Raw genomic sequence first — 15727 nt, forward strand, 5'->3', positions numbered from 1 at the left:
ACAATTCGATGAAGATTGACGGATGGAATATGATCAGTTCGTTGCCAAACTATACTATATACAATTATCAAAATCTATACAATCTAAGATTATTTATCCTGAAAGACAAAATACGGGTATATCTACTACGACTGGATGTCCACGGCATGTGTCCTCGCCGTCAAAGCTTAGACCGAGGTGGCTCGTCTTGTTTGAGACGCACGACTCCCTATAAAGTACCCAATTAGACATATTGTTTCAGTAGAAGCACTCAAGGCACATACCTCTTGGGTGCATGTAGCGATCAAAGTACCATCCTTTGACCAGATCTTCTGTAACACCAAGCCTCGTCCCTCACCGGCCCAAGGGCTCTCCATTTCTGTAAGCATCCATTCGTCTGCCCGAAATGCCCAAGGGTTATGGAAGTGGATTGAGTGATCAAGACTGACCATCATGCCCACTTCCTTATGTTCCTGAGGTGGCTGAGTAGTTACTCTATGCAAAGCGCCTTCCAAGCGACGGCGTAGATCTGCCGCTTCCTCTTCCTTCAGCTCCTTAAGAGCACGCGCGATATCCTCGTCATCCAGGTCAGACGGGTTTTTGAGCGCATTTAGTGCCTTCTTAAGTTCCTCTGGGGAGGAGAACCGAGGAATATTATGGACCCTGGACACGGTGCCAATGAAATAGCTGTCGGTCATATATGCAAGGGCAGACAGATGAGCTTGATGGCCACCCGCATCGGAAATCTTGCCCCTTGAACGCATAAAGCGTCTCGTTTTCCGTTCCTGAGGAGGGAGGTTTCCTGAGACAGTCAGCATATAATCTCCAGCTCTACCGACACACCATAGATACTGACGATCTATAACACCCGCTTTCTGTGACTCGAATGGCCCACCACCCGATTCCTCGAATCTTCTTTTAGATCCCGGTCCAGGCTCCTCTGGCAGAGTGACAGCTGGCATCGAAGATGCATGCTCCAGCTTCTTCTTGCCGCCACTGTTGGCCTTGTTGAAACTCAGTGTTGTGGTGAAGATGGGGCGACCGCGCTGCTTGGCTTGTACCGTCCGCGTGATATAGCTCCTTCCATCACGTACTCGTTCCACGTGGTACAATATAGGTATCTCGGAGTCACCGGCGAGGAGGAAGTAACAGTGCATGCTATGGACGGCGAAATCGGCGGGAACGGTTCGTAGCGCAGCGGCGAGACACTGGGCGATGGCAGCACCACCGTAAATGCCTCGCGCTCCAGGCGGATGCCAAAGTGGTCGCGTATTGGTGAAAACATCCTGTTGAAAGAGAAAAACCCGTTGGATTCGCGAGAACTAAAGGAATGGGAGGAAAAGACATACTTTCCCCACGTCAATCACCGGTGTCAGTTCTAACACATTCTCAATGGGCGCCTTGGTGGAATCCAACGGCGGAGGTTTGAAAAGAGTCGCTGATTGCGCCATACTTAGTATTCCTCTGACTCCGAGACAGGTAAGGAGTTGAAACACAGGAAATGCGCGAAGCAAAAAAGAAAGTCCTGGGATCTGGCGGGGGTTAAGGAGGCCGCCTGCACACGTCGGTTCGGTGGAGCACGGGATTTCCGATTCAGGCAATAGCCGAGGCATCTCGATTATTCATGATTTTATCGGCATCTCCGGACTTGTTCACAACTATACATATCCATTAAACTGCCATATGACGGAGCAAAAGGTCTGCAGGTGCATAGGCACCTGATCATTGCCAGGTGTTCTATTGGAAGGATCTTTGGTAGTGAGCTTTCTTATCAATTACATTGCCGAGGTTCTATTATCGCACAGGAAAATCATTCACTAAGTATGCACATGGCGACAAGGCAGACATTCAGCTTGCAACCATCTCTAGCTGCATGACTTAATGACTTCTGTGATAGCAAGGTCAATGACCAAACTACGTCTGAATCGAACATCGCCCACAATTTCGTTCACATACAGCTATTATACATATAAAAAGCCTACCTCACTCAGAGATAGAAGGCTAGCTCATGCGACTGGACGGCCGCCATTTCGATATAACCACAATCTGCTCATTTGGTGCATCTTCAACCTCATATTGAGCCCAACCTTCATGTTTTGCGCGCTACCAGAGAGTACCGAGTTCAGACTAGCGCCATCTACTTCCCCAGTGCCTGCGTCCAACAGCCCCGCTGCATCGAGGACCGTGACAGGCCTGTCTTCTTCAGGCCGATCATGTCGACTTACTATGACATCCGTGTCCATGAAGTCACCCTCCCGCGGCTCCCGCGTAAATCGATTGGTTGGATCCAGTGGGAACATCGTATCAAGGTAATGCTGATTGAATTGGTGGCCTGAAGCCGGACTTACAAGCACCTTACCCATGAACCGGTTTTCGCGACGGTCCCGTGGCTTACTGTGGTCAAAATTAAGCACCCCAAAGCGACATGCAAAATCACGTTGGTTGGCATAGTGCTCGATGTGTAGAATTGTGCGGTTGCGAACATTGCCAGTGATTTCTCCCGTGCGCACATAGCGCATGGCTGCGTTACACGATGCTATGTCGCGATACGGGTTGTTGAAGTGATTTGCAAGACAACCAAAGGTGTAAATCTCCAGTTGCCGGATAAGATCCTGCGGTACTTCGTCGAGAAGCCAATCCAGGATCATTCCACCCTCGATGCCCCCTTGCGAGTGTAGGATTAAAACAACCTTTTTGATCTCCGGCCGATACAAGGCTCTTCTAACCAACACGTAGCAGTCTCGGACGTCATTTGTCGCGTACAACAAGGAACGTTGAATGAGGCATTGGATAATGTCGAATATGACACCGGCCCTAGTCACTATCAGGGATCCATTTATCGGGAGATTTTGATACAACAAGCACGGGGAAGTCTACGTTTTATTGTGGACACCAACAACTGGACGGTGGAATGTCCGCGATATGCGATCGACGTTATTCTGCAGCCAGTTCCTCCTGATTCGGTCAGTCTTGTACTTGTGAAACATAATGCAATAAACACCAACCCGACGCAAATTCCATTGAGGAATATCCAATACTCGTCCTCATGGCGATTCCACCGCCTTGAGAAATCATCTTCCGTTGACCTGAGACCGTCGGCTGGGATTCCCCGGTTCAAAGCGTAGCAGATGAGCGTATTCAGGGCCAGAGCGGTCAAAATATACAGAACATAGACACCGAATGGTAGCCAAATGAATAATGGGAGTGAGGCAAGAAAGACGAGCTGGAGGACAAACAAAACACAATGAAGACAGATATCGAAGATATTGGCTAGGGAAGGATACAGCTCATCCAGACTTCCACATGACCATGGCGTGAGAGGCAAGAAAATGCATGGTAGGTAGAAGATGTTACGGAGGAAGAGCCACAGATCAGCGAGGAACAGCAGCAATGGCGAACCCGTATATTTGGGGTAACTGTTGATGTCCTCACCAGATACGGAGCCATAGACTTGACAAGATCCAGCAGGCATGATGACAAGTTGGGAACCAAGTGCTCATGTATAAAGCTTGTGGAAGTGCCGGGGCATCGTCTCCTGAGTTCTCTTGTAAGAACCGTGATGGCCGTAGATATAGTTTCTCAGACGTCAAATGATGCCTCTCGAGGTATTCTCATGTGGCAGCCTAGACCTTGACGCATTCGCCGGCATGACCGATCGGGAACCCCGTGGATTGTTTGGTTTGACGAATGAAGTAATAGCTGAGGCGCCACGGAATACCTCAAAATGATCAGCCAAGGGCCCCGGACCGTCAAGCTTGAGTCTAACCGACCTAGATTCTCTTCGGCCTGATGAACCGAGATTCTCAAGCCAACAACATGCCAGATTGTCAGCGGACCGTTACTTTAATTACATTCAGCCACAAAGTTAATTCAGCCTTTCTTCACAGACCATTAAATTGGTGGTGTAGCTGCTTGCGGAAACTCTCTTCAGATAACAGAGTTGGGTCAGCCTCAACTATACGATGCGGGCGGGGTCGATTCACGGCCACAAACCTTTTTCATATGAACATGACGAATACTCTATCCCCCGACATGTGATGGACTATATGTCTACTCGTAGCAAAATGGGTGAGCAAGATATTTCATAGACGTGACCGGCCCCATGCTATTCCGTTACGGGATGTCATTGGGAAGCTAAGGCCTGAGATAAGTTTGACAAGGCTCCCTGCTCGACTTCAAAGTCATCATATACCTGTCTTTGAACTGTAGATACTCGGTCTCGGTCTCAGCACAGACAATCCATCTCAATGGATAGATCAACTGCAATGCAAGACGGAATCCAAAATGCGGAGCACACAGTCAATGGGATGAACGGAGTTCACGATGGTCCAAACGGGGGCTCACCCTACAATGAAAACCCGTCCAAAAAGCCTCAAGGTCACTCTGCTAATCCGGCTGACAGGGGACCTCAATCTCAAAGCCGCTTCCCCCGTATCTCACTACCAGTAGAGCTCATGCAAGACTCCTATGACGTGGTGGCCATTGGCTCGGGATATGGAGGGGGCGTGGCCGCCAGTCGAATGGCCAGAGGAGGACAGAGCGTCTGCGTCCTGGAGCGAGGGAAAGAGAGATGGCCTGGTGAGTTTCCTGAAAAGCTGGAGGATGCGGTGGAGGAGCTTCACGTCAGCGGCCAGTTCGCTCCCGGCGACAGAAGAAGTATCCCGGGAGCTATGGTTGACGCGGGGAACCCAAATGGCCTATATCACTTCGTAGTAGGCGAAGGCCAGAACGTGTATATGGGCAACGGTCTCGGTGGCACCAGCCTTCTGAATGCCAATGTGTTCCTTGAAGCCCATCGCAAAGTCTTGGAAATGGGAGTCTGGCCAGAGGAGTTGAGAGGACATAATGCATGGAAGAAGTGTAAGCATGCACTTTCATGAGCTTCAGTATCGCACAATCCCAGGATCGGGCTTTGCTCTACTTTGGACCCGTTTCTTATGATATGCAGACTATGACCGCGCAAGGAGCGTTCTGGAACCTGCTCAATACCCCCCGACTTTTCCAAAGCTCCTCAAAGCCGACCTCCTTAAAAGGCAATCGGAGCTCATGAGCTGGGGCGATAATTTCTACCGTGTTCCGCAAACAACTCGGTTTGAGGACGGCCCCAACTCTACGGGAGTCTACATGCAGGCATCACAGCTGACGGGCATGGATGCGACTGGTATCAACGACGGCAGCAAGTCTACAACGCTTGTAAATTATCTCAGTGATGCATGGAATTGGGGTGCCGAGATTTTCTGCAATTGCGAGGTTAGATATATCGCCAAAGCCCCCAATCGTGAAGGATACATTATATATTTCGCGTGGCGTTCCTGTGGACGAGACCGTTTCAGCACTTTCTTTGACGACCTTATGTGGGTGCATGCAAAGAAATTTGTTTTCTTAGGAGCTGGGAGCATCGGAACAACCGAGATCTTGCTCCGCAGCAGACAGATGGGCTTGGACTTGAGCGATGACGTTGGGACTGAGATGAGCGGCAATGGGGATATGTTGGGCTTCGGGCAAGTTTATCGCTGCGCTTCATAGACACTGAACTGAGACGCTGTAACAGGTACAACACCGACTATGAAGCAAATTGCATAGCTCGTCCTGAACCTACACCTGAGCGACCCGTAGGACCATGCATAACTTCAGTCTTGGATCTGAGGGATCAGAGAAACCCTCTGGACGGGTTTGTGGTAGAAGATTGTGCGGTACCATACGCTCTTGCTCCACTCATGTTCAGTATGCTGGAATACTTGCCAGATATGAGACGTCCCAAATACAGCCCTGTCGAGAGTGTAGAGAAGTTTGTTGCACGACTGAAAGGCAAGCTTGGACCATACGTACCCGAGGGCAGCGTGCAGAAAACTGCCGTATATTTGATTATGTCGCATGACAGTGAGTAACTTGTATACTTGTCAGGTTATAAAAACTGCTTCTTACAATATTGCAGGTAGCCAAGGCAGATTGACACTTCAGAAAGACAAGCCAGTGCTTACATACTCGGGCGTGGGCCGTTCTAAATCTGTATCTCGCATCCACGGTATCCTTGAGAGAATGACGGCTGCTATTGGGGGGAATTTCATAGCCAACCCAGTCTGGAGTACTTTGGGTAGGCAGGAGATCACAGTGCATCCCATGTATGTTTAGTAGCGGTAAACCCCGCACCAGGTGAAGTGCCTAACGTCTACTGCAGAGGTGGAGCGCGCATCAGCAAAGACAACACTGGCAACAATGGGGTGGTGAACCACCTTGGGGAAGTATTGAAGGGAAACAGCAGCGAGGCGTATGAAGGACTGGTCGTGTGCGACAGTTCTGCACTGCCAGCAGCTGTTGGCGTCAACCCTTTTGCGACCATTACGGCCTTTGCTGAAAGATCAGTTGAGATGGTAGCCCGGAGGCGAAATATAGCCATCGACTATAACACGAAGAACGGTGGGTATCAAGCAGAGACAAATCGCTTCTCCCTCGCTAACAGCCTCAGGTCAATTGGACATGTTCGGTACCCCCGCATATCGTTCTCCTCAAGATGCAGAAACCGCGCAACTTGCATACAGGCTTGCCAAAGCCACTGAAAATCAGAACGCCGGCGTCGTGTTCTCGGAGATGATGAATGGCTTCATATACACTGGTCATGACGTTAAAGACTTTGAGGTCGCGACGAAGCTTGCTCGAGGCCGCTGCGAGAATGCACGATTCTTCCTAAGCGTTAAAGCATGGAGTGCTGAGGAGCGTGAGTTCATACTATACATCAACCTATGAGTTCAAGTTTGACTGACACTTTGTAGTGGTGAAGAGCAGCCAACATTTGGCAAACTTGACGGGAACATTTACTTGTAATACGCTTGGGGGTGTCTTCTTGGTTCACCGAGGCACCTTCCAACTGTTCAACTACGATGCCCGGCAACCAGACACAGCAAACCTGACCTACAACTTCGACATGATTTCGACCAGTGGGAAGAAACTGCATTTCAACGGCTACAAAGTCGTAAACAGTGCATCCTTCCTCAACCCACTCGAACTGTGGAGACAGACCAGCACGCTGTATGTTACTATCACAGACCCGGGCAATATAGTCGTAGGCCGCGGTATGCTGCGCATTCTGCCAGACGACTTCGGTTACGAATTGAAAACCTTCGAAACAAGCGGGCCATCGTTGTGGACAAGGACCAGATCAGCAGCGCGCTTTCTCGCCTATTTTGCGAAACAGCTTTCTGTGCCGTTTCTTTCGGCGCTTGGGCAACTTCAATGGCCAAACACAACGCTGAACTACGCCTCTAAGGAAGTATCTCCATCCTCCACCATTCCTTTGAAAGCATCTGACGGAGTCACCACAAACATGGTGATGTGGAATCCCACTTTCCAAGGAAAGGATATCCTTGGACCTGCCCCCACCTTACTCTTTATACCAGGAGCAGCGGTTGACCACAAGATGTTCGCTCTTCCGACCATAGAGCGGAATGCAGTCGAGTACTTCCGCGAGTCCGGATACCGCATCTACTGCATCACTCATAGAGTCGGACGAGCTCCCATCGCTCGAGAAGGGTACACACCGTATGATGCACGGCGCGATATACACGCTGCTCTAGTCCACATCCGCGAGGATGTCAGCGCAATGAGTCCGGCCGAGCCCCCCAAAGTCTACGTGGTGGCCCACTGCGCAGGCTCTCTAGCACTCTCTTGCGGCCTGCTGGACGGCACGATCCCTAGTGACTGGATTCAGGGGATCACCGCATCAATGGTTTTCATGAACCCTAAGTTCGGAAAGGTTGATAGTCTCCTGTCCAGATTTCCCACATCCCTATATGCCCGACTGGTCAGTCCGTACTGGGACTGCACCAGTAGCCGCAACGACACTTATATCCAGTCATTGCTAAACCAGGCGCTGCGCTTTTACCCACAGGGAGAGGTCGGGGAGTCGTGCCGATCGGTCGTCTGCCATCGGAGCGAACTTGTATTTGGTCGGTAAGTGTCCCAAAGACTTGGATGCATCCGCCAGCAACAATCACCTGATAAGACCTAGTCTTTGGACCCATAGAAACCTCAACGACGCCACCCACACCCAACTGGAACGCTTCCTCGGCGGCACTTCAATGCGCTCCCTTCAATGGCTCATGGAGAGCGGCCGCAAAGAGAACGTTCTAGCCAACGGGCCAGTTTTCACCAATCTCGTCACGCCGGAAAACCTCGAACGCTTGAAGGGTATTCCGATCTTGTTCCTGTCAGGAACTGGAAACATGGTGTTTACTGCCGAGAATACGGATATCTCGTATACGACGCTTTGTAATGTGCACGGAAGGGATTGGTACGAGCGGGAAGTCTTCCCGGGCAAGGGACATTTAGACGCCTGGATGGGCTCGACAGCCTATCAAGACGTTTACCCGAGGGTGAGACGCCACGTTGATCAGATTATGATGTGGGAACAGGGCCCGTTTGGCAAAATAAATAAAAAGGGAATGCTGTAGGGATACGAGAGCGACCAAAATTGCTATCCATGCTGTGTTCGGTCTGTGTTGTATGTATGTTATATGGACTTATATGGACTCAAGTCATATATCGCCTCAGAAATTGGTATGCGCAGTTCAATCGATGTAAACACCACAAACAAGTCAAGTAATCCAAACATTTTACATACGTCACTTGTGGGAGCTATGTCACAAACGGTTAGTGCTGCTCTACCCGCATCTCCGCCTTTCTGCCTCAGGAATACCTCCGTCTCCCCGAATGCGGCTTGATTGATCATCATTACAGGCGTCTGCGATGCTTTAACATCCCATCACCGATCATGTTGACGCTCTGTTCCGGACTCCTTCGAGTCCTGCCCTTACTACTACTCGCCTTCACCATCACAGTGTCCTCCGAGCATACTTCCAACTGGGCCGTCCTCGTCTCAACCTCCCGATTCTGGTTCAACTACCGTCATCTCGCCAATGTCCTCTCCTTGTACCGCACCGTCAAGCGGTTGGGCATCCCCGACTCGCAGATCATCCTGATGCTCCCCGATGACATGGCCTGCAACCCTCGCAATGCCTTTCCCGGAACCGTTTACAGTAACGCAGATCGCGCCGTTGATCTCTACGGCGACAACATCGAGGTCGACTATCGGGGGTACGAGGTCACCGTGGAGAACTTCATCCGCCTCCTGACGGATCGCCTGGACGAAGATGTACCACGCAGCAAGCGACTAGGCTCCGACGCTGGCAGTAACGTTTTGGTCTATATGACCGGTCACGGCGGCGACCAGTTTCTGAAATTCCAAGACTCCGAGGAAATCGGAGCCTGGGACCTGGCGGACGCCTTCGGTCAGATGTGGGAAAAGAAGCGCTACCATGAGCTTCTGTTTATGATTGATACCTGCCAGGCCAACACCATGTACACGCATTTCTACTCGCCGAATATCATCGCCACCGGATCCAGTGAGCTTGACCAATCTTCCTACTCTCACCATGCGGACAATGATGTCGGGGTTGCGGTGATCGACCGCTGGACATACTATGTGTTGGAATTTTTGGAGACACAGGTGACAAGTGCCAATTCGAAGCTCACGCTGGGCGACTTGTTCGATTCGTACGACGAGTCCAAGATCCATTCCCAGCCGGGTGTAAGGTGGGACCTGTTTCCCGGCGGCGAGCAGGAAGGACGGCTTCGCACCGTGGCAGACTTCTTTGGGAATGTGCAGAACGTCGAAGTTGAGAATATCAATGCAACCGAGCCGGGCTCGCTGAAGGAGGATTTGATTGAGATTGCCCGGCTCGTGGACAAATGGCGTGCTCGCGACCAGGACTATTTCGTCCGACAGAACGAGTCATCAGTGTCGAAGGACGCCAGCGCGCATGAGGAATCTTCCCCGCATTACACGGTCAGGTCCAAGGTTGGGCCGGCGAAGATGTCGGAGGAATCTACGTGGCAGAAGCGGTTGGTCGGAATTTCCGTCCTAGGCGCGTGTGCTGCTGTCTGGCTTACGGGATCGATCTTGGGCGGGACCTCGGCTTGATCTTGAGGAAGAATATTGCATTTTATGCGTATTATAGACTACTTCTTCTGGTTTGCAGATGGTCGCCTGCCCTGAAGATCTCCTGACCTAGAGGCTAGAGCACATCTGCACCCGGAGTCTATGTTAACCGGATAGCGCAGGGATGGCGTTCCAGGTGTCTTTTTTTTCCTTCCCATACAACTTTTCACCGTTATAATCAGCATAGCATGTACACAGACGAATGCATTGTTTCTTGATCAGAGCAGCCGGCCTAGGGCGACATAATATGCTTTGGGACTAAATTCAAGTTCAAGCCACGCTTGAAGGATAAAACCCATACTTGCGACAGCCAATTTAGGGAACCCATTCCCATCGCCCCTCGAAACAAGCCCATCTGCAGTGCAACATTCTGAAGAACTGAAGAACGTGGAGACATGCAACATGCCAACAAGCAGCGCCTTTGAGTAAAATTGATTTTATTTGTGAAGAGTAAAATCCGGGCTTGGCGGGCGGACCTCCGCACGTGCCAGACGCGTCTTTGGGCTGGCGATGCGCGCCGCTCGATTATTACATCGCCTGGTTTCCGCAGAAAACACCCACAAGCAACAACAACTTCAGGAACAATGGCGTGGACGACTCTTGTCTCTTACCTCTGAGTCGCCGCCAAATAACTCTACGCTTGTTCTTCTATTTGACGACTCAGACTCAAAAAATCTAGGCTTTCCCCACTACTCTCCGACACGGCCCTTCTCCTCCCTCTCGTCGCCCTCATACTTGCCCACCCGCGTGCTTCAGCCAATTCCTCCTTCGCTCACTAACTAACTAGCACCACACCACCTCCTACTGCGACTGCTGCTTCTTTCCTTACGGCCTGACGAGGGTTTCAGCAAAGCCCCCTTTCGACCCTCTTCACGGCCCGACTCCAATCCTAACCGCCATGTATCTCCCCCGCCAACTCATCTCCCACCTCTACCAACAACTCCTCCGCTCACACCACCCGCTCTCCCCACCCGTTCTGATCCTCGTGGCTCTCGAGCCCGATGCCCTCTGTGCCTGTCGAATTCTCACTGCGCTCCTGAAACGCGACTACATCCCGCACAAAATCCAGCCGGTAGCCGGATATGGCGATTTGGCGCGCGCAGGCGAGGAATTGGTTAAGCCCATGCGGACGAACAATGGCGGGAGTGGTGGAGTAGTTGTATGTTTGGGGGTGGGAGGCCTTGTTGATCTGAGCGAGATATTATGCTTGAGCACTGAAGAGGATGATGAGGAAGAGGACATGGGCGGGGTTGAGGTGTGGGTTTTCGATGCTAGGCGGCCGTGGAACCTAGCTAATGTGTTTGGGGGTGAGGGGCGGCCGTCTGCGGCGGCTGATGCTATGGGGGTTATGAACCTGGGTGCGAGACGGGGGTCGCGCGGTGTTGAGAAGGGGTGTATTACGTCGGCGTATACGTCCGGCAATGGGGGCATTGTGGTCTACGATGATGGGGATATTGAGGAGGAGTTGGGGAAGGAACGGGAGGCGTATTGTGAGTTGGTGGCTATGCCCGAGGTGGGTGAGGAGGATGAGAATGAGGACGAGGATGGCGACTCGGGGAGTGATCGCGATGAGGATCATCCTTCGAGTTCCGATTCGAAGAAACGCAAGTCATGGTCGCGTGAGGATGAGGACGACGAGTCGGATGATGAAGATGGGCCTCCGCGTCAGCGGAGAAGGAGTGACTCGGTGTGTAGAATTCGTTCCTGTTGTACTGAGGGTGGTGCTAATATGCTCATTGTAGGGCTCCTATATTATTTCGTCGCCGTCACGTCCTCCGCGGAAAGCTATGCATGATTCATCCAATTCGTCTCGCTCTGTTACGCCGACATCAGATTCACCATCGCCGGTACAGCCCAAGCCCCCGTCAGCGCGCACATTACGACGACGATTGCTGCGCATGAAAAGGAAGCACGAGAATGTGCTGCAGAGTTACTATTCGTCAGGGACGTCGTACTCGGAACCGATATCCTCCATTGTCTATTCCCTTGCGTCCGAGCTCGGTCGTGAAGACAACGATCTGCTGTGGCTGGCCATTGTGGGTGTCTCGAGCTTGGAACTGAGTGGCCGTACCATGTCTGGAGTGGGTGTGTCGAATGCGTTGGAGTACGGAGGCTCGGCTGGCTGGGGTGGAGAGAGGGGTGAACGAATACGGCAGATCCTACGTGACGAAGTTCTGCGATTAAACCCTCCCGATCCGTATGAGCGAGATCGCGATAGCAGAGGAGAAATCAACGGCGTCATTCCGACCACGGCACGGTCTCCGACGGACAAGTCGATTCGGCTATCGCCTGAACCGCGTTTCATCCTCGTACGGCATTGGTCGCTCTACGACAGTATGCTACACAGCCCGTACCTAGCATCCAGGCTTCATGTGTGGACGGAGAACGGAAAGAAACGACTACATAAACTGCTAGCCAAGATGGGCATCAGCTTGAACCAGAGCCATCAAAACTATACCCATATGGACATGGAACTGAAGCGAGTATTACGACAACGCCTCTTGAAGTATGCGCCAATGTACGGCTTGGACGGACTTGTTCCGCCGGAGGCATCTGGGCATGCCATCTCTCGCGAAGGATGGGGATTTGTGCGCTGTTGGGGCTGGAAAGCTTGCCTCTCTGCCACCGATGTGGGTGTTATCATCGGTGCAATCCTTGAAGTCGGGCCTGAAGAAGCCCCCGGAGTGTGGGATGCCAAACGCGCGTCCAGAACGGCTACAACATCCAATGCCGACGGGTCTACCGAGTCAGATCTGGCCAGCCTGCTACCCCGGTTTTGGAGCGCCTACGACGCTCTGTCATTGACTTCGGAGTCGCCGACGCTCCTGCTGTCATCTCTCCCTCTCGCCCAGCACCTGCACCGGGCTATCCTTCGCACTGGTACTTCTCTACTTGCAAAGCACCAGATCCGTCATCTGCGAGCGTTCCGCATCGCCGTTGTCAAAGATGGTCCGGACGTGAAGCTCTTCACCAATCCGGGGGCATTAACAAAATTGGCCTTGTGGGTTGCTGAGGCGATCCGGGTACAAGAGAGGGAACGAGGAGACTCCGTCAAGGTAGGACGTAGGCGGGCCCTTGGCACGCCGCTTGTTCTGGCCGGCCTTGACGAGGACCGGGGCTTGTATGTGGTCGTGGGTACCGGAGGAGGTGGTGGAGTGGTCGACTTTGCCGCCCTCGCCAAACGGCGAGAGGAACGAAGGAAGAAGAAAGAAGCCAAGGAGAATAAGCGCAAGGAGCGGGAGGAGCGTCGGGCGAAGCGCGCTGCCGAGCGCGCTGCCAACGGTGAAGACGACGATGAAGAGGAGGAGACGGAGGACTCGTCGTCTGAATCCGAGTCCGAGTCTGAAGACGAAGAGGACCTGCGCAGCAATAAGCATCTTTTGCGAAATAGGTTTGGAATTGCGTTCCAGGAAGTGGTGCAAGAAACCAGTGCTCGAGTACGCATCGATAGCTTTGAGCACTGCGTGGTGGAGGTGCAGAAGGAAGACTTAGGAGGCTTCCTGGAAGCGCTGAGCTTCCGCAGTGTCGTCGGGTGAAAGAGTCCATCCTGACTGTCTTTTCTTTTTCCTTACGTCATGCTCTTCATTCTACGTTGATCACAACGTGTCTGCTAATGCTTTCTCTCCTATGTCCTGTCTAGGGTGGTTTTGGTTCTGCTTTTCATCAATTCGCAAGAATTGAGGTTAATCGGGGAGGAGTGTCGGGATACAACCAGGGGTTGTTGTCTTCTTTTTCTCTTTTTGCTCTTCATGGAAAATACAAGGGAGGACATGTATAATGACGGATTGGAAGCCATCTGTGCGATCATTCTATTTCCTTTTGTTACTTCATTCCAGTTCACTCACGATGACCGGCTTGCATTGCTGCACATGTCATGGCGCTTTGGGGGATTCTGCATGGGTTGTTTGTTTGTCACTGCCCTGATCTTCCTGTGGATATAGCATGCGAGACAGGAGTTACCTTTTGAATTGACCAACATTTTGGATCCATCAGTTGGTCCTGTTATGATATGATGTTATTTGGTGGAGAATCCAGCTGCATCGGCTTTCTCTCCGATCCCCGCTTCCCCTCCGTTTCTCTGATTCTTTGCTCCACTTCACATTATATTAAAGCATCTCAATTGCTTCTCTCCCCAATTGACTTCCCCAAGAACCATCCCACACAATCGACTGACAATGGCCACTCCCCGCGAATACCCCGTGGTGCCCCGCGAGAGCACCCTATCCCAGCTCCCCCCCGAATCCTCCCTCAACGCCCAAGACCAAATCTCCGAGCTCCTCTCCACCGCATCACTTAGTCGTCTCGTCGTACTCGACGATGACCCAACCGGCACCCAGACATGCCATGACATCGCCGTTCTCACAGTCTGGGACATCCCGACTCTCCAAGCCGAACTGCAACAACCCTCTCCGGGCTTCTTCATCCTCACCAACTCGCGCGCCCTGCCTCCCCTGGAGGCCGAGAAGCTAATCCGCACCATCTGCGAAAACGTCCAGCAGGCCGCCAACCTCGCTGGAACCACCGTGGACATTGTCCTACGCGGCGACAGCACTCTCCGCGGACACTTCCCCCTCGAAGCCGACGTCGCGCAGTCCGTCTTCGGTCCCGCGGACGCCATCATCCTCGCCCCGTTCTTCTTCCAGGGCGGTCGCCTCACCATCAACGACATCCACTACGTCGCCGAAGGAGACAACCTCGTCCCAGCCGGCGCAACCCAGTTCGCCCGCGACGCAACCTTCGGGTTTAAGAGCTCCAACCTCCATGACTACGTGCTCGAGAAGGCGCCGGGACGGTTCACCCCGGAGCAAATTCACTCCATCACCATCGAGGACATTAGAGTCAATGGACCCAGCACCATCTGCGACAAGCTCCTCGCTTTGCCGAAGGGGAGCGTAGTGATCGTCAACGCCGCGGCGGAATCAGACATGCACGTATTCGTCGCCGGCTTGCTGAAAGGTACCCCTACACCTACCTCTATCACCTACCCCCACAAACCCATTCTAACCAATCTCTACAGCGAAGTCCCAATCCCAAAAACACTACCTCTACCGCACAGCCGCCGCCTTCGTCTCCACATCCCTCGGCATCCGTCCTCAAGCTCCCCTAACAGCCGCCTCCTTCCCCGAACCCCAAATCCAGACCGGAACCCTCATAATCGCCGGCTCCTACGTCCCCAAAACCACCGCGCAGCTTAACCACCTAATAACCAAACACGGCCCCACGGGCACAAACACCCTCTCCATAGTCGAGCTCGACGTCGAAGACATCATCGCCACCACCACATCCTCATCCTCATCTCTGGACCCCATAATCGACCAAACCGTCTCCTCCGTCGAATCATCCCTTCTCTCGGGAAAAGACGCATTGGTCATGACAAGTCGCAAACTCATCACGGGAGGTGACGAACTCTCCAGTCTAGCGATAGGGGGCCGCGTGGCGGAGGCGTTGGTGGAGGTGCTGAAGCGGGTGAAGGTGCGGCCGAGGGTTGTTATTGCCAAGGGCGGCATTACTTCGTCTGATGCGGCGACGAAGGGGTTGGGGATTAAGCGCGCGATGATTCTGGGGCAGGCGGCGCCTGGGGTGCCGCTTTGGAGGTGTGATGAGGAGACGGCCAGGCATAGGGGTGTGCCGTTTGTGGTTTTTCCGGGGAATGTGGGAGGGGTAGAGACGTTGGGGGAGATTGTTGAGGGGTGGAGGTGATAGACTCCATCGCTTGTTGATGTGTGTTGTATGTTTGATTGAAGAGAGAGGGAG

General features: G+C 52.5%; 7 protein-coding genes across 7 annotated transcripts; 5 read left to right on the forward strand and 2 right to left on the reverse strand.

The window, feature by feature from the left end:
- Positions 1 to 20: 20 nt before the first annotated feature.
- BDQ94DRAFT_148177 (thioesterase-like superfamily-domain-containing protein) lies at positions 21 to 1477 on the reverse strand. The gene is made up of 4 exons (XM_026767150.1): positions 1329 to 1477; positions 836 to 1265; positions 264 to 781; positions 21 to 208 (listed from the first exon to the last, which is right to left on the reverse strand). The coding sequence occupies exons 1-4, from the start codon at positions 1428 to 1430 to the stop codon at positions 161 to 163; spliced, it is 1098 nt and encodes a 365-aa protein (XP_026623637.1). The 5' UTR covers positions 1431 to 1477; the 3' UTR covers positions 21 to 160.
- Positions 1478 to 1985: 508 nt separating this feature from the next.
- On the reverse strand, positions 1986 to 3451 carry BDQ94DRAFT_172700 (uncharacterized protein; the record flags this gene model as incomplete). Its single annotated transcript, XM_026772013.1, has 3 exons — positions 1986 to 2793; positions 2857 to 2934; positions 2985 to 3451. 3 exons carry the CDS (start codon positions 3449 to 3451, stop codon positions 1986 to 1988), a joined length of 1353 nt encoding a protein of 450 aa, XP_026623638.1.
- Positions 3452 to 4169: 718 nt separating this feature from the next.
- BDQ94DRAFT_180947 (uncharacterized protein) lies at positions 4170 to 8426 on the forward strand (the record flags this gene model as incomplete). The annotated part of the gene is made up of 8 exons (XM_026773780.1): positions 4170 to 4839; positions 4928 to 5468; positions 5531 to 5859; positions 5915 to 6101; positions 6158 to 6396; positions 6446 to 6694; positions 6750 to 7926; positions 7985 to 8426. Exons 1-8 carry the CDS (start codon positions 4227 to 4229, stop codon positions 8424 to 8426), a joined length of 3777 nt encoding a protein of 1258 aa, XP_026623639.1. The 5' UTR covers positions 4170 to 4226.
- Positions 8427 to 8719: 293 nt separating this feature from the next.
- Positions 8720 to 10368, forward strand: BDQ94DRAFT_148186 (GPI-anchor transamidase). Its single transcript, XM_026767151.1, has one exon. It carries the CDS (start codon positions 8747 to 8749, stop codon positions 9953 to 9955), a length of 1209 nt encoding a protein of 402 aa, XP_026623640.1. The 5' UTR covers positions 8720 to 8746; the 3' UTR covers positions 9956 to 10368.
- Positions 10369 to 10871: 503 nt separating this feature from the next.
- BDQ94DRAFT_172702 (cell division control 45 family protein) lies at positions 10872 to 13509 on the forward strand (the record flags this gene model as incomplete). Its single annotated transcript, XM_026772014.1, has 2 exons — positions 10872 to 11660; positions 11716 to 13509. 2 exons carry the CDS (start codon positions 10872 to 10874, stop codon positions 13507 to 13509), a joined length of 2583 nt encoding a protein of 860 aa, XP_026623641.1.
- A 107-nt stretch (positions 13510 to 13616) lies between these two features.
- On the forward strand, positions 13617 to 13959 carry BDQ94DRAFT_65621 (uncharacterized protein). The gene has a single exon (XM_026776267.1). It carries the CDS (start codon positions 13723 to 13725, stop codon positions 13912 to 13914), a length of 192 nt encoding a protein of 63 aa, XP_026623642.1. The 5' UTR covers positions 13617 to 13722; the 3' UTR covers positions 13915 to 13959.
- Positions 13960 to 14148: 189 nt separating this feature from the next.
- On the forward strand, positions 14149 to 15673 carry BDQ94DRAFT_161121 (uncharacterized protein; the record flags this gene model as incomplete). Its single annotated transcript, XM_026769326.1, has 2 exons — positions 14149 to 14929; positions 14991 to 15673. 2 exons carry the CDS (start codon positions 14149 to 14151, stop codon positions 15671 to 15673), a joined length of 1464 nt encoding a protein of 487 aa, XP_026623643.1.
- Positions 15674 to 15727: the final 54 nt, after the last annotated feature.

Source organism: Aspergillus welwitschiae (assembly GCF_003344945.1).
Source record: "Aspergillus welwitschiae strain CBS 139.54b unplaced genomic scaffold BDQ94scaffold_28, whole genome shotgun sequence".
Taxonomy (NCBI): Eukaryota; Fungi; Ascomycota; class Eurotiomycetes; order Eurotiales; family Aspergillaceae; genus Aspergillus; species Aspergillus welwitschiae.